At 48.1% G+C, this 21,462-nt stretch overlaps 1 protein-coding gene across 3 annotated transcripts in view; it reads left to right on the forward strand.

The window, feature by feature from the left end:
• Positions 1-562: 562 nt before the first annotated feature.
• The window catches only part of P3H2 (prolyl 3-hydroxylase 2), a 107,972-nt gene continuing 87,072 nt past the window's right edge, over positions 563-21,462 (forward strand). Inside the window, exon 1 of one of the 3 annotated variants that reach the window (XM_065557503.1) lies at positions 563-1,449. In XM_065557503.1, the coding sequence (XP_065413575.1) occupies positions 997-1,449 (453 nt within the window). In that variant the 5' untranslated portion in view covers positions 563-996. Of the gene's footprint in view, positions 1,450-1,477; positions 1,555-1,631; positions 1,660-21,462 lie in introns of those variants that run through there. The other 2 variants (XM_065557506.1, XM_065557504.1) reach the window with 2 other exon arrangements.

The following is a 21,462-nucleotide window of genomic DNA, read 5'->3' on the forward strand; positions in this document are numbered from 1 at the left end:
ACACCCCAGTCATCAGTTTTCTCCACTCGTGCAGACTGTGAGCTCACTGGGGCAGGGAGGGTCTTTATTACTTGCTTGTACAGCACCTAGCACAGTGGGGCTCTGACCCTCAGTGGGGGCTCTAAGTGCTGCTGAACATCTCTTCTCTTTTGGGGTCAGCTCACTAGTGACCTGGGGTGGAATGAAGTCGGTGCACTACTTAGGGTGACCAGATAACACGTGTGAAAAATTGGGATGGGGCTGGGGCTGGGGTGGGGAAGGAGCTGGGGGTGAGGCACCTATATGAGACAAAGCCCCGAATCTCAAGACTGCCCCTATAAAATCAGGACATCTGGTCACCCCAGCACCACTTCCTATCCGGTAGCAGCTTCGTGGCTTCCTTCAACTTTACACCTTTTTGTTCTCGGTCACGCCCTAGAACCGAACACACGAGTATTGTGATGGCTCCTGGCCCCTAGCCGACTCTCCCCCCATGGCAACTTGCCGCATGACCAGTGAAGGGAAGGAAGAGTCACAAAGGGGTTGGGGGAGCAGAGGGGGGGCGTGCTTCCTGGGTCAGCTGCAGCCGGACGAGCTGGTGTAGGAGGCTCTGAGGCTGGAGCCGGCCGGGGGTTCTGGCAGAGGGGCTCCCCATCCCCTCCTGTCTGGAAGGGGCTCGGGCATGCAGCGCTCCGCCTGACCCTGCCCAGCTCGGGCGGCTCCGATTCCCAGGGCGGAGCGGCAGAGCCCGCGGCAGTGCCCGGCCCGCCCCGCTCCGGAGCGGGAGGAGCGTGTGACCCCGCGCGGGTCCCTTTAAGAGTTGCCGGCTGGCGGCGGCAGAGCCCGGGCTGGAGTTTCACGCCCCAGGAGCAGCACATGGAGCCGGAGCCCAGCCCCGCGGCTGCAGCCTAGGGAGAGCCGCTTGCACCCGGTCCCCGCCTGCCTCTGCCCCGGGGCAGCCCGGTCCCGGTCCCGCTCCGCGCCCTGCCCGGCCCGGCCGCCCCGAGCGCAGCGCGGATGGCCCCCGGCTGGCGGAGCCGGCTCTGGGGGGCTCTGCTGCTGCCGCTGCTGGGCCAGGCTGCGGGGAGTCCGGCGGAGCCCCAGCCCCCGGCGGAGCCCCAGCCCCTGCCGCCCTTCGACGCGCTCTTCGCCCGCGGCGTGGAGGCTTGTGACGGCGGCGACTACGCGGGCGCCGTGCGCTGGCTGGAGCGGGCGCTGGGCAGCCACCGGCAGCTGCGGGAGGCGCGGCTGCGCTGCGGGCTGGGCTGCCGGGAGCCCCTGGGGCGGCTCGGGCCGGGCGCCGGCGGGGACCTGCCCTTCTTCGGCTCGGTGCTGCGCCGGGCGCGCTGCCTGCGGGAGTGTCTGCGGCGCCGCCTGGGGGCCGCCTCCCGGCACCGCGCCAGCGAGGACGTGCGGGCCGATTTCCAGCGCCGGGTGCCCTACAACTACCTGCAGCGGGCCTACATCCAGGTGAGAGCCGGGCCCCCATCTACCCTCCCCCGCATCCACCCCCTCCTTCCTTCCATCCATCCCTGCAGGGTGCCCTACAACTACCTGCAGCGGGCCTACATCCAGGTGAGAGCCGGGCCCCCATCTACCCTCCCCCGCATCCCCCCCCTACTTCCTTCCATCCATCCCTGCAGGGTGCCTTACAACTACCTGCAGCGGGCCTACATCCAGGTGAGACCCAGGCCCCCGATCTATCCACCCCCTGCTTCCTTCTATATCCCCCCACCCTACATCCACCTCCAGCTTCCTCCCTTCCATTCACCCACCATCGATCCCCACACCCCTCCATCCCTTCATGCAGGGTGTCCTACAATGACCTGTAGTGGGTGTACTCCCAGGTGAGAGTTGGCCCTGGCCAGCCCCGCAACCCCTTCCATCTATTCTTCCCCCACATTCACCTACTTGCAGCAGATATACATCCAGGTGACAGATGCTAGCCAGCCTCTCCATCCATTCACCTGCCTTTCTGTTAATTCCCTTCATCCCTGTCTGTCCTCCTCATCCCTTCCACCTATTCCCCCAGCACCTGGGGCCAGATCTTTAAAGGCATACACGTTTATGAAATCGGTCTGAGTTTGGTTCCTAGGTGCTGTTGAAAATCCTACTAGGTGCCTATCTACATCTTTAGGGTGTCTAAACACCTTTAAAATTTGGCACCTGGAGCCCTGCATCTACCTGTGGTGGGCATACATCAGGTGAGACTGAGGCCTCCCTCCCATCTAGAATCTGCTTCAGCAGGTGTGAACCCAAGTGAGGAACTAGCCAGTCCATCCTTTCTTCTGTCTCCACACTCAGCCATTCACCTGTCTTTACAGTTTCTATCCATCTCATTGGTAACACTACGTACAATGAAGCAAAAATAATGAATGATCTAGGGGAGAGATGGGCCAATGTGAAGCCCAAGTGTTTGTTTGGCCCCCCAAAGTCAAAGGAAAATTGAAACCCGTGGTATCCGAAGGGATGGACTGATAAGCTGGTCCTGGGCGATTATCTATGCTAACATTAGTGTGTGTCCTGAATTGCTATGGTTTATGACCGTTGCGTTCCTTCTCCTGTTCTTTGGCTGAGGACTCACAAACTCAGTACATCATTAAAGCATACATGTTCTTTTCTCCTAATGAAAGTTTAAAGGGGACTGGGTTAGGGTTGAAAATGACTTGCCTTACTAGGAGTGTTTTAAGGAAAACTCAGCAAAACCGCATGAAGTTATGATACAAGAGGCATTTTTCATTTTAATGCAGCAGTACCTTAAACCCCTGTGACTTCAGAGAAACTTCCTTTCTCTCTCCCTGTGCATGTAGCAAGAGGATATATGATTTCTATTCTCGTATTGCATCTGCCTCTTTTTTCTGGTATGAAATACTTTGCAGGGTAGCGTAGGATCAGGGTTTTTGTAGCCTCTGAAATCCTGCTTATCTGCCCCTTGTCCTGACAATCGTTCCCAAATCATCACTGTTTACTCTTCATGAAGAAAACTATGTTGTCTTTAATGAACTTCCCTGGGCAGAAAATCTCCTCGACAGCCGAGGTTGGCTCTCCTTTAATTCAAGGCTGATGTTGTATTTGCTGAGCCATCGGATACCTGCAGTAAGTTGACGTTTTATGGCTAACAGTATAGAGACTCTTTGGGAATTTATTCTACGCCAAGCTGAAAATTTAAAACATTGCTGGGACGTTCCCTCTGGACTCTTTCCTTATTTAATTGACACAAGGTTGTAGTTGCTAAAGGCAGGTATTAAGTGGAGATCTGCCCTTTAAAATGTAGAGCATGGCTTGGTGGTGGCGATTCTGCGGCAATCCACTGAAGCCAAATGGAGAAGCAAACAACAGTCCTAGAAAGCATAAATGCTTGTAATGTATTAACTACACCGCGACAGAACGTGGGTGACCATCATCAGTCCCTGTGATTAAGAACCCGCTGAAAATCCTAGCTGCAATTTGTGCTTTGCTTCCTGGTCTGTAATGTCTTAGTTTGAGGTTTCTGCAAACCGCAGGGCTGGAAATGCCAAGGAAAGGATTTACAGGAAGTTAAGAACCCCAGCATGCATAATGTGCGTCCCTAGAAAGAAATACCACCGGAGAAACAGGGTTATAATTTGGTCCAAATACTGGTGTCATTGAAGCCGGAAGAACTTTCTGCCAGTGCCTTAGATGCTGATCCTGCAATGAGCTCTCTGTGGGCGGATGCCTTCACCTCTGTGGAGCTCAGCGAAAGTCACCTTCCTGAGAAATACACCGTTTCAAGCTTTCTCCTACTGAGAAGCAAATCCAGCGAAGTCAACAGGGTTGCCCATGGGTTCAGGGGTCTGCCTGCATAGACTTCTCAGAAGGATCTGGATTGAACCTGTTATATCTGGGTCCCTTTCAGCAAAATTACTCCATGCTTTAGGGTTTTTTTTGTGTGTTTGTCAAATACGGGCTGCCTTCCATTCCTGCATCTGCCATCCAAGTCAGTTTTCCTCATTTAAAGGGATACAGTGAACTTGAGAACTAATCCATTTTAAAAAGATGAGCTGAAAGAAGATTCAGATATTACACAGCAGTCTCTGAGATCCCCCTCCCATCCCCCCACCCCCCAATGTTTTACAGCCCCCGAAGTTTATGGCCTAGATCCTCAAAGGTATTGAGGGATCTAACTCGCATTGAAATCACTGAAAGTTTTGGTGCCTGAAACCTCATAGACTCATAGACTCATAGACTTTAAGGTCAGAAGGGACCATTATGATCATCTGGTCTGACCCCCTGCACGCTGCAGGCCATAAAACCGTCCCCGCCCCTTCCCTGGACTCTGCTGCTGAAGTCCCCAATCCTGTTATTAGTGACCTCAATCGGCAGAGACCCTCCTGCTAGAGATCCCTGCCCCATGCTGCGGAGGAAGGCGAAAAACCTCCAGAGGCTCAGCCAATCTGCCCTGGAGGAAAATTCCTTCCCGACCCCAAATATGGCGATCAGTAAGACCCCGAGCATATAGGCAAGAGTCTCCATCCTGACCCCTTTTAGCCATTATGCTATTTACCTACCATTGCTTGGTTTTCTTTGACAACTATGTTTTACCATTAAACCATTCCCTCCATAAACTTATCTAACTTAATCTTAAAGCCAGACAAGTCCCTCGCCCCCACCGTTTCCCTCGGAAGGCCGTTCCAATATTTCACCCCTCTGACGGTCAGAAACCTTCGTCTAATTTCAAGCCTGAACTTCCCCACGGCCAGTTTATATCCATTCGTTCTCGTATCCACGTTAGTACTAAGCTGGAATAATTCATCTCCCTCCCTTGTATTAATCCCTCTAATATATTTAAAGATAGCAATCATATCCCCCCTCAGCCTTCGCTTTGTCAGACTAAACAACCCAAGCTCCTCTAGTCTCCTTTCATACGACAGGTTTTCCATTCCTCTGATCATCCTAGTGGCCCTTCTCTGCACCCGTTCCAGTTTGAGTTCATCTTTTTTAAACATGGGAGACCAGAACTGCACACAGTACTCCAAATGAGGTCTCACCAGCGCCTTGTACAACGGAAGCAGGACCTCCTTATCCCTACTAGATATACCTCGCCTAATGCATCCCAAGACAGCATTGGCTTTTTTTACCAAACCTTTAAGAATGTGAGCCTCTATTCCTTCTCAAAGCATGTCTATCCCCACCTAATGTAACTGTGGGTGTTCTCATTAGCTGTTTGGGTTTCAGATGCTGCCTCTGGGGTGTTTGGTTTTTTGTTTTTTGTTTTTTTTCTTTGACTGCAACTATTTTAATTGGAAGGTTTCCGTAAAATGATTTTTAAAACTTTCTTCTGATCTCCCGTTTTTCTGCCTTGGCCTCCAGTGAGCCACTTGGTTTAGCACCTTTCTTGCTTAGCAAAACCATTAGTGGGGTATCTGCTAGCTGGAAGAATTTCTCTTCACAATGATGTATCTGCATGGGCCCCTACGGTGCAGAGACTGATCCAGGTCACTTGTGCAAGACTGGATTTGCCTGGAGTTGTACTGACCACGAGTCCTGGACGTTCATGCACTGAGAGCCAAATCGTCTTTCTGTGCCAAGTCTGAGTAAACGGGTCTGGCGTATTCCCCAGGGATGCAATACACCTCTCCCACCCCACTAAACCCTGAAGCTGGGGGAGGGGAGGCTGGGAAAAGGGTTGATGCATAGAGCACATCTCACCCCAGCTCTGTTCACCCACACACAGTCCTGTCCAGTGCAGCAGACAGACATGGCTGGGGTGTGCAGAACTCCCTGAATTCCTCCCCTAATAACCGCTCTTCATGCAGGTTCTGCTGCTACCGCGACTTGCACACCTCTCTAGGGAGGGGGCAGGGGGAGGCTTCATTTGTGTTCTGGAAACTGCTGTTTACAACCACGTTATCTGTTCATTCACTTTAGCAAGTAGGGCCTTGAGTTCCAGATGTGCTAAGCACCTGCAGCTGCAGGCTCTACGAGTACAACTCCCATTGCACTTGTATGTATGCTGTGTAGTTGTAGCCCTGTCGGTCCCAGGATATTAGACACAAAAGGCGGGTGAGATAATGTCTGTTATTGGACCAGCTTCTGTTGGTGAGAGAGACCAGCGTTTGAGCCATACAGAGATGAAGCAGAGCTCTGTGTGGCTTGAAAGCTCGTGTCTCTCCCCAGCAGAAGCTGGCCTACCACTAGATATTCCCTCACCTACCTTGTCTCTCTAATTGCACTTGTATGACATCTGGGGAGAGAGGCAGGCAGACGGTGAACCCCTCCTCCCCCCGCTAAGTAGGTCTCTCTCTTAGTTGGCTCATTCCACATGCATTTTCACTCTCTGCTCCCTATTTCCTCGCATTGGTGGCTCTTTGTGCCTTTGCGGGGAAGGGTTTATTGGTGGTGGTTGTTGTTTTGTGGCAGGTCGATTACACTTCTGGAGATCCAAGCCGGGTCTTGCTTCCGCTGCTTGTCTCGAAACCGAAGAGGAAATGAGATTTAGGTTAAACATCCCACTGTGTATCCTGGACAATTCCTTCCTGTCGCTCTGCCAGGAGTGGGTGGGTCACTGGCTGCTGGGTACTTCCATCGATTCCCTTGTGTGGCTGGACGGCAGGAGTTGATGTCATTTGCATTTTCAGAGAGAACGAACTGTATGGAATGTGCTTTCTCCGTCCCACTCCTAGTGACCTCTCCCTTGCTTGTGTAGCTCTCCGGAGGGGAGGGGAATGAACCTCCTATTTGGTAATGACAAAACATGGAATAAATAAAAATTATAAGGCTTGGCACTTGTACAGTGCTTTAAAAAATATGCTGCTGTATAAATATGAACTCATCCACACACCAGCCTTGCAAAGTAGGGAAGGCAGCTGCTATTATCCCTGCCTTGCAGGTGGGGAAACTGAGTCAGGGGGCCAAATGTTGATCTCACACTGCTCTAGCTCTACAGTAAATACTTTGGGTCAGTGGAGTTTACCAGTGAAAGCGTGATCCGAATGATGCTCAGAGGCCCTCAGTTACAATGGGGTAGCTCCGTGAGAGCAGAATCTGGCCCAATAATCAAGGTCACTTGTTCAAGTCCCTGTAGTAAGTCAGTGGAAGAGCTGGGTTTAGAAACTGAGGCTTTCTGGTGCCCAGTGCTACTTGCTGCGCTGTCCTGGCCAATTCACTGGAGCACCTTGCCTCTGTCTCTTTAAATGTGTGCGGAAAACACTCCTGCAATGGTAGGTGGGGTTTTTTAGGTTCATGGACGATACCATACACCCTGTTGGACCGTAACCCACTGGCAGCTCAGGCTTTAACTCTCTGGCAGTAGAGCGAAGGGGGGAAATTCTGGCTTCTGCTAACCCATAAAGGCTTAAAAAAGAAACACAATCAAATTCCTGCACCAAATGTTGATACAAGGAGATGTGCCCCAGACCTGAGCAAGCTCCTGCCTGATTCAGAACTGACTGAGGTCAGCTGAAAGCCTCTCATTTGGGTGGGCTTTGGATCAGGGCCCTAGTGCTGACGTTTGGCCAAGCACCCCAAAGTTCAGATGTGCCCTTTGACCTTTGGAGTCACTGGGCTGGAAACGTCCCATGCTCCTGCTTCCCCAGGAGATCGCCAGTGTTTCCAGTTGGGCCAGAAATACCCTGGAGACAGCCCGGGTGGGCCAGTGTTTGGATAAGGATAGAGAATGGGGGAGGAGGCACTAATGGGAATAAAAGACGATTTGAGTTTTCCAGCCCATGGAGAAGAGAAGAATCTGTAATGTGTTCCCAAACTCCCGTCTCATCAGCAGAAGAGGCAGTGTGTTGGGAGCGCTCTACTTCTATTAGAGACAGGATGACTTGTCTATTACATGCTGGGCTGCTGTCCTTTGAAAACCTGCTAGGCTTTGGTAGGAGGGGATTGGGGGATCACTGGTGCTGTTTGTCCTCTGGACTGTGATTTGAATTATGACCCACCTGCTTTTGCTGCCTTAGCAATTTTTGTTTGTGTCTGAATGTAGCCTGGAGGCCAAAGCTTTTGCCCTCTTTAGGGTTTTTTTCTGCTATGCATGTGGGTTGGGGAAGTAGGTAATTGCGTGACATAACGGCATTGGCTGGTTACAAACTGCTGAGTTAATAACCTTGTTGGAACTTGCTGCGGATGTTCTGCCTGTGAACAGCACAACCGAATGGAGCTCCCCATTCCCTGCACGGCTTCCCACAAATCAGGAATCCTTGGCCAAAAATAACTAGTAACTTCTTGGAAAAAATTGACCGGTCGATCAGAAACAATTGCTCCTTCTAACCTACCCTCTCCAACTTTTTCTCCTAGGTTTTCATTTCCTTCTTTAGTCTTTTTCCTGTCCCCCTTTTGCCTGCATTGTTTTCCATATGATCTTAATAGCCTTTGCTTCATTTCACGTTTGCTTTTCTGTTTGCAGCTCCTGAGTGCTTGCTAACTTTTTCTAGCTATCCATCGCTAAACCCATGTCTGCCTGTCTACTCAGCCTCTCCTCTTTGTGCACCATGACAAGACAGTGTAAATTCTATTTCTGTAGCCTGTAACCACCAAATACATTCAAGAGAGATTTGGACGGGGGTAGGAAGCTCATTGGTTTCTGAAGAATAATATTTTTTTTTATCCTGACAATGATCCAATGTCCTTGCCTCCCTCTAACACCACAGATCCTCAAAATGGAAAGAGTTTTACAAATTGAATGTATGTTTACTCTTTGTTCTGCTACTTTTCTGCATTTCTTTTGGCTAGGATAAGGATTACAGATTAACTAGCATAACTTGTTTTTAGCCAATATTACTTCGAGGATTTCATGCATTAGTACAGTGGGGCTGTTTTTCGGTCAGCAGTAGAGCAGGAGAAGGTTTGGGTTTGTTTTTGTTTTTTTAAATAAAGCTGCTGCTGTTGATGTTTTTGTTTTTAAAACATGAAAACCTTTGTATTGACCTTAAGTTTTATTAAAAAGGTGTTTGTAAAAACACTGTATTTTGACCTCGCAATGTCCCTTTAACTACTGCATCCTGCTACCAGTAAGATGTTGTTGTGAACAGCTCTTACTGCTACATTGCTCTTATACTGTGTAATGCTCTTCATCCAAGGATTTTAAAACACTTCACAAACATTAATACAGATGGGGAAACTGAGGCACTGGCAATTAAATGACTTGACTAAGGCCATACAACAAAGCAGCAGATGGATCAGGAAGGGAATTATTATTATTTATTAGTTGTATTATCATAGTACCGAGGAGCCCCAGTCCTGGGCCTGAACCCCAGGGTGCTAGGTGCTGTACAAACACAGAACAAACTGATTGTCCCTGCTCCAACGGGTTTACAATCTGAGTAATTCAGGAGTCCTGCAGGACAGTTTGATCAAATCACTTTTACCACTTTAAATCACCCATATCATCTGTCACTAGCACCAGAGTGAGACTTGAAATGGACCATTTGCAGCCATTAAAGGTCCCCTGGCACTTGTTGCAAGACTAGGAATGTTTACCATGGGCCCTGTGCCAAATTCCTTCCATCTCCCAAAATTACTTTCTGCCAACCTAAACTTCAACTTGCGTAATTATATCGGGCCAGTTTCTCCTCTTACGGTGATGTAAAACTGGAATCACTAGATGGGAATCATGGAGTTTTCTTCTGGATTTGCACCAGAGACTAGAATCTGGCTCATCTTGCCTAATCTCTGAAGTTTCAACACAAGACTACTTTTAATTTCTGGTACTAAGATCACTTGCTGTGTGTTATAAACAGCTGCAGGGTTCAACCTCACGGGGGTGAATTTCAGTAGTGGAGGACGTTACCCTCCTGTACTTTGTATAGCACAGTTGGAGAATATAAAGAATTTTGGGATTCATGGTATGACAAGATTTTTCGTAATGGTGGTATTTGCATTTCTAAGTGTACATCGCTAACTGTAAGGAATTTGCCCAAACCACTGGAAAATGCTGTTCTCTTGGTAATCCATTCCCTTTGGATGCCTAGTGGCAAATAATAACACAAGAAAAAGCCACTGGTTCAAAATCTGTGCTGGCACAAACAATTTAACTTATTTCTCATTCGAGGTATCACCCACTATGCTTTTTGGGGGTCTGTCCATTTTGTTTTCATCTGACAGATGTCCTGTATCCCAGCCAAATGTTGAAATAGAAATATATGGTAATAGGGGGATGCTTTTGTCTCTAATCTTGAAGACTGATTTTGCTCTGCTCTTGACTAAATAAAGAGGTTTCAGAGCTGGGTTCTTGGAAAAATCTCTTAATTTAGATTGTCTAAAATAGCATTCCTAGTCCTCACCCAGAGGGTAAACATCTTGGTGGTCAGCGAAGTTAAAAATAAACAGTATCTGTATGGGATGGGCATGCTCTGAGCCTTGTGGGATGGACCTATGAACCCGACCCAGGCCTTCAGCCCTGAAGGCATCATCCCGCTGCCATTGAAATCAGCTAGAGATGGGAATGTTCTGTCAGTCACATCAGTCTCCGAAGCAGGAGAGGGTAGGAGCTCTCCAAATCGAAGCCACTGGGCCCATGTCCAGACACAGCCCATCCGTTCATCTTCTCTGGACAGAGTAGTGATGCTAAAACCCCATGTGGACTTGTGGAGGCACTGAATGACCTTTAAATCAAGGTAACAAGGTATTGGACTCTGATCGGTTTGTATGAGAAATAAACCTAACTATAAGGACTAGCTCCACCCTGAATCCATGGACTTAGGCATCTATTGTCTGCTCGCTCTTGGTGGCGGTGTCCTGAATGAAAACTACTCCCACTAGCAGGCCCAGTGGTGCAGCCACGTGGGTTTCTTGGTTTACTGATGAACACTCGGGAGTTTGCTGTTGGCTTTCAACCTGAGGAGTGAGAGTGAACTGAGGGCTGGAGAAATGCGCTGGCTACACCGCTCTGAAGACGGAAGCTCTTTATCTATCCACAGAACAGATGCAGTGCGGGCTGCAGCAGGGCAAATTGTTCCCCCCACCCCCTCATACTGGCCCCCTCGTGTGTCTCCACGCTGACTTGGGAGGGAGCTTAGAAGGTTAAAAAGGTTACTTGGGTCCTGATTTTCAGATCTCATGAGCACCCAGCACCCCCATTGATGTCAATGGGAGCTGCAGGTGCTCTGGGCTCTCAAAATCAGGCCCTTGTTTAAGCAACAAAGCTACCAAGGGTGGTATCATTTCTTTTGTAGTGTGAACATACGTGACTGTTACAAGTTGGGCTGAAATCCACCCAGCTCATTTCACAAAAGCCACTGGACGACCACCTGATGGGGATGACTGGATGTGATCTTGCGAGGTGCTGAGAGTGTCCTCAGCTCCCTTGCAGGGGGCCTAAGTACCTTGCAGTACCGGGCACCTGGGCAAGATTTGAACCAGTGGCCTGGAGCTGAAATGCTCTAGTCCTCCTTTTGTCAGTTTCAATTGGAGAGTAAAGTTTCCCATAAGTGGATGTTGGGGTCTCCTCTCTCCTCAAAGCCTGTTGTGGGGAGGATAAGGGTCATGATGGGGGGGGGGGCGGACAGCTCTGGTAATGACAAGAGAATCAATCCTTTCTTTTCTAGCCAGGGCCCTGGTCCTGCTCCTACTGAAGCCAAAGGAAGCTAGACTGGATCCTAAAGGGTTGTTAATATAAACTGATATTGCACATAACTGGTTCCTCTATCAAATCACTTCCCTCAATAGGTGTTCAGAGGCGTTAAGAGGAGAACGGGGCTGATTCGGATTTCTGTTACACCCACATAAATTTGGAATGACTCCACTGAGTTACTCTGTGTCTACACTGGGGAAGGCCTGTGGTCTTTAATAGCATCTCTGACTGCAGGGACCACAGCCTTCAAAGTTCCTTGGTTATTTTAGTTTCTGACCAATCCTAGGCAATAACGCCCACGAAGCAACGGCTTTAATTCCTAGGTCTCTGATGACTGATGCTGGTGAGGGGTCTGAATGTATTCATGCAAAGGGCAGGTAGCTAAACAGCATTCCTTAACCACACCATACCTCCCAGCCAAACCACCCCCTCTCCATGGCAACTGGGCACTTAACAGCCCTTCCGAGGCTGACGTCAAGGGTCGTGGATTAGCCACTGAATAATTATATCAACAAAAATAGTATCCTCATCCCAGATCATCAATGTCCTTTTTTCCTTCCTTGGATGGGAAGCCAAACCCACATGTCTTAACTGGAATGTAGGGCAGAGTTTGGCTGTGGCCTATCAGATCTGGAGGCCAAATATTTTCTTGTAGCTTCTTGTTCATTTAAAAAAAAGAGGAAAACGTTCCTTCGGGCCTGGGTGAAAGGATGACTTGTGTTCATAACTGGACTGGAACCAGGTGGCTGGCTGTCCCTCGCCCCAAGAATGCCAGTGCATTGTTCCCCCCTCTGCAACTCCACCCTTGCAACGTGCAGATGCAGCAGAATTTTCTTTGCAAGCTGGTGTGTTCTTCGGCTGCCCCTCTGCCCCTCGGTGTGGTGCGTTTTAAGCTTAATCTTTCTTGATGTAAAGCATGCAGATGGGGTGTTCAGGAGTAAAAAGGGCAGAGCTGGCACCAGGCTTGCTTCATTAGCATGATAGGTCTCACGGCAGGTGGTGAGCTTTCAACTTGCAACAAGCATGGGCAGGCAGAATTAATATTGTGGTGTTCAAGGTTGTATTTAAAAACAGAAAGCATTGAAGGTTGGATGTGACAGAGGGAATCAGACTTACCGAGGCATCATAAGTAATGACACACATGCAAGTGATGAACGATACATGCAGGCCAAGATTTTCAAAAACGAGGGACCTGACATCAGGCTCTTAAATCCATATTTAGGCTCCTCAAATAAATAGCCTACTTTTCCAGTTGTGCCGAGCACCCACAACACCTGCTGAAGACTGTAGGGGCTGCTGAATGCTCAGTTCTTTCAGGCCACTTATTTACATTCTTCTGTATGCATGCAGGAGTCTAATGTCGGGCCTCTACTTCGCAAAATCCTAACCCCAGTTCATTGCATGTCTCCTAGAGCGTTGCCCAATGTTCGTGGGGAATGGAGTGCTGGTTTATTGTTGATGGCCACTCAGCTAAGGGTGATGTGGTGGCTCAGGGGGGATCTGTATGGATGCCTCCATCACCAACACACGCACACAGCAAAGATAAAACATCTTGCTCCGGGTAGGCAATGGAGATTCTAGAGTTAAACCAGATGCTTCAAAGGATGATGCAAGAAACCCACAGCAGTAGATGTTGGATAATCTGCTCCCCCAACATGAGATCTCATCCTGGGTGAACCAACTCTGTGTGTTGTTGGTTTGAATCTGGCCTGGTTCAGAGGTGATGGAGAGTTGTTGACTTGGGATGGCTGTTTGGTGGGTCTCAGTCTGGTTCCTCATGCACAAGTGTCAACACTGTAATAGGCTCTCCTGGGAGAGTGCTGAATAGGCCTAAACAGAGACTGTAGCACTCCCTTGTGCACAGAGGTGCCCACACACCCCTCAATCGGGAGTTGGGCATTGTGGGGAGACACATGTGATCGATGCTGTGTATCAGTTCTATGGACACCGAACTGGTTTCCAGTGGCGCCGGATGCTCACAACTCTAAGTGATGTCAGTAGAAGCTGCAGGGAGTCAGCACCTCTTGAGATTGACTGGATGCCTTTCCCCGAGCACCGAAAACAACATTACATTAACAGTATAACCGGAGAACTGAAATTAGACTCAGAATAATGCTGTGCATGGTATGGAGACTTTAGATGAATGAGCTGTCCTGGCTTTTGCCAATGCACTCAGAGGATTTTGCAGAAGGAAGTGCCAATAACTGAGATGCTGGAGGCAGTTTCCAGGAGTCCCTTGTTATAATCTTCTCACCAAATTGAAGAGGGAGTTTAATGAGATTGTGTTGGAGTCATTCCATGTATGGATCCCAACCAGAGAGGATCTGTTCCCAGGGCTCAGACAAATACTTCTGGAGAGCATTTTATTCTACCTTTGGAACATATCAAAGGCCTAGAAAAGCTCTCATTTGAAGAGAGATTGAAAAGGTTGGGATTATTTATCGTTGAAAGGACATGAACAAGAGGAGGTATAGATTAAGAGTATGTGCGATAATGAATTGTCTCGAAGGTAGATCAGGAACTTCTGCTCTTCTTGATTTATAATACGAGAACAAGGGGACATCTGGTGAAACACAGTTGGGAAATTCAAAACTGATATACTCTGTCTCAGCATGTGTAATTAGACTGTGGAAAACACTCCCACAGGAAGTTGTTGAGGCTAAGAATTAAAAAGCTTCAAAAAGGGATTGAATATATAAATAGCAAGAATATTTAGAATATCATAATTAATGACAATAAAAATGTTGACCGGGATATTAAAGCTTGTGCCTCGGGACTTAAGCCAATCACTAATTATTAGAAATCAGGATGAGATCTAATGTGCGGGGAGTGGATCATCCAACATCTACTGCTGCAGGTTTCTTCCATCATCCTCTGAAGCATCTGGTTTAACTCTAGACTCTCCCATGCCTCGGGGTGCTTGAGGCAGCCCATTTTCCCCCATTGTTGCCTATCCGGAGCAAGATGTTTTACCCCATCGTAAGTTGTCTCCATGATGGTAATATCCTTTTCAATCATCCTCTGATAGGTCATTCTTTGTCCTCCATGCTTTCTCTTCTCTCCAGATGGGATCCAATGTAAGACATGCCTTGTGCTAGTGCCACGCGGTAGCCCGACGGCATGGCCAAACCACCATAGCCGTCTCTGTCCAATTATTCAATCTGCAGTCCACTGACCTGTGTGTACAACACTTCCACATGGGTTACACAACCTCTCCTATGAATTCCCAAGGTTCTTCTTAAACAACACTGCATTCAGCTTCTTTTATGCTCTTCCACCATCTGCCATGTTTCCGAGGTATACAGTCGTATTGGGAAGACAATAGCATTGTACAATCTCATTTTACTATCTTTCTACTCTACCAGATGTTTGACAAACGGGAAAATGATCCACTGGCTTGGCCCAGTCTTGCCTTCGCTACTTTAGTGAGCTACTATTAGCAGATCTTGTAATTCCAAGATGTACTACGTCATCAACTCTTTTGTACTCTTCTCTATCAATCACATATCCATCGTTGTTTGACAGCATTCTCTCCTAGCTCCATGATTTTGTTCTTCTGCATACAGATATGAAGTCCCACTTTGGCTTCTTTTGCTTTTATGCTCATAAAGTCTTTTCATTCCATCCAAGTTGATGTCCAGTATAAAAATATCATCTGCAAAACAATATCATCGGCAAAATCCAAGCCTCACAGCTTATCTCTTGCTCAAACAATGCCGGAGTCCTCTGCAGCAGCCATCACTCTTCTCATCACAAAGTCTGTAACAGTGCAGAAGAGAAGAGGGAACAGTATGCAGCCTTGCCTTGGACCAGTAACAATCTTAAACCACTCCGTGTGTCTGCGCTCTGTCCTCACACAGCACAGACACTCGTCCTACAAAGCTTTTATCTAATTAACATCTTTGCTGGAATTCCATAGTGTGTCAGGATCTTCCAGAAGGCTTCTTGGTGGATGTTAGGAAACATTTCCATAAAATCAACAAAGTTAAAAACCATCTTTTGCTGGTATTCTAAGTCTTTCTCATTGAGTCTTCTCAAATCTGGTCTGAATACAGCCCACCTGATCAAAATCCAGCCAGTTCTTCCCTGAGTACTTGATCAACATCAATTTTCATCCTGTTCAAAATGATAATGCAAAATGCTTTTCCAGGAACAGATAGGAGTGTCATTAGGGTTACCAACCCTCCAGGATTGTCCTGGAGTCTCCAAGAATTAAAGATTGTCATGCGATGAAACCTTCAGGAATACGTCCAACCAAAACTGGCAATTCTAAGTTTCACTCTTCTCCAGCTATCACAAAGAAGTTGGGTCCCCCTTTTTAGGAAGTTTACAGACCTCTTCTTCCTCAGTCTTTAGTACAGTTCTACTTCCCCAAACCATTCCGTACAACCTGTGCATGTATGACAATTCATGTAATTCACCATCACTTCGTCACCAGCTGTTAACATTTCAACCATCTATGTTATCATAGCCTGGTGCTTTACAACTCTACAGTTGGTTTGTAGCCTTAGTTATTTCCTCAAAGGTGATTACGTCCAATGATCTAGGCAAGTCCGCTATCTCTTATCTCTGTGCGTGTTAGTGGCTCTGGCTGGTTAAGCACAGCCTGGAAAGGTTCCCTCCAACAGACTTTCTTCTGTGGTTAAAATTGTACCATCTTGAGCCTTCACAATGCCAAAATGTTCAAGAATTGTGATGTCAGTTGTTTAGCTACTGGAATACGCGTTTTAGAATCCCCTCTCTTGTACAACTCCTTAGCTTGTCTTGCTTTATTTTCCATCCATTCTCTCATCTCTTCTGGCTGATCTTTTATTTTCTTTGTCTTTTTGTCCACCTAATCTTGCAGAATAGCTCATTTTTGCTTGTCTCATTCTTGTTCAGTTCTCTCTCTTTAATTCTCTTCCACAAGCGTCCATGTATTTAGTTGGAGCCATTCTTCTGTCCTAGATCTTCCCACCCCCAGTGTAGTCCTGGCTGCATTCACACTTGTGTCTTTGAAGAACTGCCCTTTGTTTCTGTCCTCCATCAGTATCTTCTACTCTTCAAATCCATTGCTAAATTGCAGCTTGAAATGCACCTTCACTGCTCGATCTACTAACTTTCTGGTATCATACATTCCTTCTGCTTTGCATGGTATTACCTTCTTTAGTTTTAGTTTTATTTTGATTGTCCCAATAACAAGACTTTGTCACTTATGACATCACCAGCCGTATACACCCTGGCATCCAACAGTGAACTTCTCCAGTGCCTACTAATAGCAACATGGTCAAGCTGTTTCTGGGTGAAGCCATCATATGATCTCCATGTCCGTTTCTTTCCTCGTGTAGCAATAGTAGACCCTCCAATGCAAAGGTTGCATATGCTGCAGAGTTCAACAAAACATTGTCCATTGTCAGTCTGTCCTAAGATGCTGTCTCTTCCCGTAATGTGTTCATATCCAGTATTATCATCACTAAAACCTGTGCATTTAGATTTCCCCCGAGGATAGCAATGTCATATTTATTGATCTTGTCGCAGACGCTCTGCAGTCTTGACCTGTTCATCGCTATTGTTTGTTGGAGGATAACACTGAACAATGGTGACTTTTTTTGCATAGTTTGTGACAAAGTGAGCAGTCAATATTCTTAAGTTTACAGGTTCCCATTCCTTCAGTGCTTTTAGTAGCTTCCTTGCTCAATAATGAACCTATTCCTTCCTGGTGTTTTGTCATTTTCTCTTCCAGAATATAAAACAATCACACCTTCCTACAGTAATTTGCCTCATCCAGCCCACCTAATATCGCTCAGTGCAAGTATACTTAGGCCAAAGATTTTCATGTTTCTGATAACTTGTATCAATCTACCTGTGCTCCAAAACAATCTAACATTCCGACACCCAATTCTTGTCTTGATCTTAGCTGTGAAGATATCCTGTTTCAGAGGAAGAACTTCTGGATCATAGTGGTGGCTGGATTTGCTGGTTGACCAGTAATATCTTGTCTTATGTCCAGCAGATCATGGATCTCCACAGTTGATATCTGTATTTGCAAATCTGTGATACTTATTTTGTGTCTGGGCTGTTTCTGTAACAGAAAGCATTTTTATGTGGCTAGGTTATTAGCCTGATTTATAGCCCCTTTCCAGGAGGCCTGGTGGAGTAGCCTATAGTCTGTCTCCTACTCTTTGACCCTGTCTTGCTTGGGTGGTCCTCTCAAGGGTTCTGCTCCCACCAGCATAGCTCTCAAGGTTATTGGAGCACGCAAGCCTTCCCACCTCTTCAAGGTTCAATCCCTGGGGAAATGTTGGAGACAGGACACTGGGCTAGATGGGTCTTGGTTCTGATCCAATCTGGCAATTCTTGTTTACCAGATTAGTCCAAATGGGTGCTATGGAAAAAAAATGTCTTGGAAGAGGTAAGACCTCCCTGCAAAGTCTGTGCTCCACGCCCGTTCTCACCGCATGAGCTGAAGGCCGTGCCATGCTGTCCGTACCCTAGGTGGATTCTCTTCTTGCAACTGTGTCCGTCTGCTGGAATTGCAGGGAGGCTTCAGTTACAGGTTGTTTGCCAAGTTGGGCCATCTCCTTCCTTAGGTCAGAGACTGGTTCTGTTTTAAATGGTGAGGCGGGAAAATAAATGAATTCTCCAGTCCCTTGCTCCTCCTTTCGGCAATGAGCCCCATGTAAACAGACCCACAGCACTCCACTGAATTCAGGGATCTACCCACACGGGGATCATTGCAGGACTGGCGGGTAAGGGGGCATCGACATGTTTAAAATGGGGGCAGCAAGTCACTGACCAGCCCCTAGCGTGATTCTGTAGGGAGCCACATGACGAGACGCTGAGGTACAAAGCCTAATGCTTTGGCAAGGAACTGGATGACATTTCTTTTTTAAAAACTGAGCCAGTCCCCTTCCTTCCCAGAAACCATCCGAGTGGTAAGAAGCAAAGCTGCGCGGAACAACCTTCCAAATATTTGCACAAGGTGTTGCTGAGATTGAAGGCTGCCCAGGGAGTGAGCCACGGCCTGAGGATTCCTGCTCAGAGAGCCCCTGCTCCGGTGCTGTCTGTTTGAAGGCACGTGGCATCAGCGTGTGTTGTAAGGCCCTGTGCCTTGAGATACTCAGTTCAGAAGGGTCATGAATCTGCTACTGCTGAGGAGTTCCCCAGTTTCCATAAAACATTCTTAAAGGGACAGTGACAACTGGACATGGCCGCTCTTTGCCTGTCGTCTGTGTTTGGATTCTACAGGGATGGGTGCTATAGACCAGCTAGGGCCATGGTTCTGGTGTGAACGGGCCCCTGTGCAGGCCCTGGCATCCGCCCGGGTGCCTTCCATTGCAAGATGGGTGCCTTGGGTAGTTCCTGTGTTCTCCTGCCGTGTCAGTAAGGTCCCGATTCTGAAAACGATTAAGCACCTGAGTAACTTTGCACCCGTTGAATTCAACCAGCTCTTCACGACTCCAGTTTCATATTGCTGCAGCCCCAGGGAGGTCAATGGCGTTACTCTGCATTTACACGGGTGTAACTAGGCAGAATCTGGCCCAATGGAGCTACTCTCTTGTGTCAAGTTATGTGCATAAGTGTTTGCAGGAGGAAAGCCTTAATCAATTATCCCTTGTGGAAAAGACCCACATTGACATCCATGGAGGAGCAGGAAAAACCCTTAAAAAATGTTTTCTTAAAGGAATGTATTACAGGACATTTCTAGGACTAGACACTATTTTAAGGGAACTGGATTTTTTTTTTTTTAAATAGGGGAATTCTTTGAATTTGACTATCGATGTGCATTGCAATGCTTTTACCTCCCGACATCGGGACTCCGGGGGTTCCTCTTGAAACGTGGGCTGAGCTCGGAACATACAGGGCAGTGCAGTCAGAGGGAATTTTGCTTTCAGAACATAAGCCTGCTTCAAACGTGGGCAGCGCTGATTCATGGCAAGTGTTCATTTATTCGTGCAAGCCTGTTCTATCAATTAAAGCTCTGTCTCACATTAAGCTGAGAATTGTGTAAAGCCTACTAGTGTTTTTCTTTATCATATCCCCCACCATTACCACTCCCTTCATTTTCCTCTGTTCCCCAGTAATTAGAGTAGATTACACAGCAGCCCAGCAAGAGCGGGCATATGTTGAGGTCAGAGCAGCCGTGTGTTAAGAATGATCATGATCTAAATGACGGCATGGTGTGTGTAAACCTGCAAGTGACTATCTCCGCAGTGCCTAGGACCCCGCTTACGTGCCTGATCTGTGAGTGTTACCAGTCTAATGCAGGTGTGGGCAGGCAGCGAGTAACTGTCTGAACAAGTTAATACACCGGAAAAGGAGTAATGCTTTATCACAGGGGCGGTGCAGCCGATCCAGGGGTTGGAAGGGAAGGGGTTAAGTCATCTCCCTCTGTCTTGGGGAAAGACAATTGCCTGTCCTGAGTGTGGGGAATTTGCAGGGTAGCGGGGTAAGGCCAGCTGTGGGGAATGACTTAATTCTGCCTCCCCTGCACACTGTCAGATGTGCTGTGGGTCTTTGGCACTGCGGCTGGTAGTGACAGTCCAGGAGGAAGGATCTCTGAGTGGACAACTGGGGTTTTTCCCTCCCAGGGCTAGGCTGAACTGAGCCTTGCTTTACCCTTTGCTTTGGCTTCTGGGCCATAAGGGGACGGGACATTCTTGGCATTCACCTCTTGCTTCTGCAATAGCATTCACACCCTTCCTATGCGTGTGGGTTCCTCTGCTGCTCCGACGGGCCTGCCTCACATGTAGCATTGTATCGTTCATGAGATTTGCACCAGAAATAAAACTGATCTTGCCTCCCAGAAGCTTCTTGGCACAGGCGTAGAAGTGGACTGTGACATCTACCCCTGTGGTGCAGAATTTTCTGTAGCCAGTAAAAATACGTATTTTGGGAAAATGCAGGGCGGTGGGGGAGGGGTGTTGGTCTACAAGAGCCGTTTGGCCTTTGGTTCTGTGCACAGCCGGTCAGTAGTGATGAGTTGTTGCCAACTGATCGCCATGTGGAATGGGTGCAGGAAGGGCAGGGCTCAGCCTAGTTGCTAATGTCCACATCTCACACACAGCTCTCCCAACTGGCACTGCACTGGCATCCTTGTAGAGAGATCAAGGACCCAAGAGTGGGCCCTGGAGGCCTCTTTCTGCTTACGGGTAGGTCTGTTCTTGAGGCATCTTGGTAGGGAGTGGTGTGGTAGGCAACTTGTCCACAGTCCAGCCTGTATCCTGTCTATGGATGGACAGAGGCTGCGAGTTCCCCGGACTGTCTGTCCTGCCCCTGTCACCAGAACCACGGGCAGGTAAATGGAAGAAAGGCTGAATGTAGGAAATCAATGTCGCTGTCAGCAGAAACGTGATACTTTTGGGCCTAGGTTCCCTGCACTCTGGATTTGTAGTTCTAGCCCATTTCCTTGACTGGAGGCAGATGTTCTGTGTGTGCCTCTGATCTGCAGCTCATCGCCAAACCAGAACACTAAGTGGGGGTTAAAGTGCTTTACAGAAACTTCCTGTGTTGTTCTTGCAACCCCTCCGCTAGTGCAGGCCATGTTCCCTGTCCCCACGTCTCCACTCTGGCATGGCCACTGCGGCCTTTCAAAGACCACAGTCTGCGCCCGCCAGACACGGTGTAAATAGAGCCATCACTTGGGGGCCTGTTGCTCTCCAGGAGGAAACAGGCTTGGGCTTCCTGGCATCGCGGCTTTGGAAGGTTTGACTCCAGGGGCACAGTGGGTGGTTGCCGCAGAAAACCGTCATCCGGACATGTAGCAGCACACACCAGCTGCACAGCGTCCAGGGCGCTAGACTTGCAGCCATGTCCATCTGTAACGGGCAGAAAGCAACTTGGATTCCTCTTCCTTTCCTTTTCCTGGCCGCCACCCCCACCCCCCGGAGATTTTTCCAAGGGATTTTTTTCATAGGGATTTTCTATGAAGTTTCTGCTGGGTCATCTGGTCTAGTAGCCCTCAAACT

This window comes from Chrysemys picta, chromosome 9 (genome assembly GCF_011386835.1).
Source record: "Chrysemys picta bellii isolate R12L10 chromosome 9, ASM1138683v2, whole genome shotgun sequence".
In the NCBI taxonomy this organism is placed as follows: domain Eukaryota; kingdom Metazoa; phylum Chordata; order Testudines; family Emydidae; genus Chrysemys; species Chrysemys picta.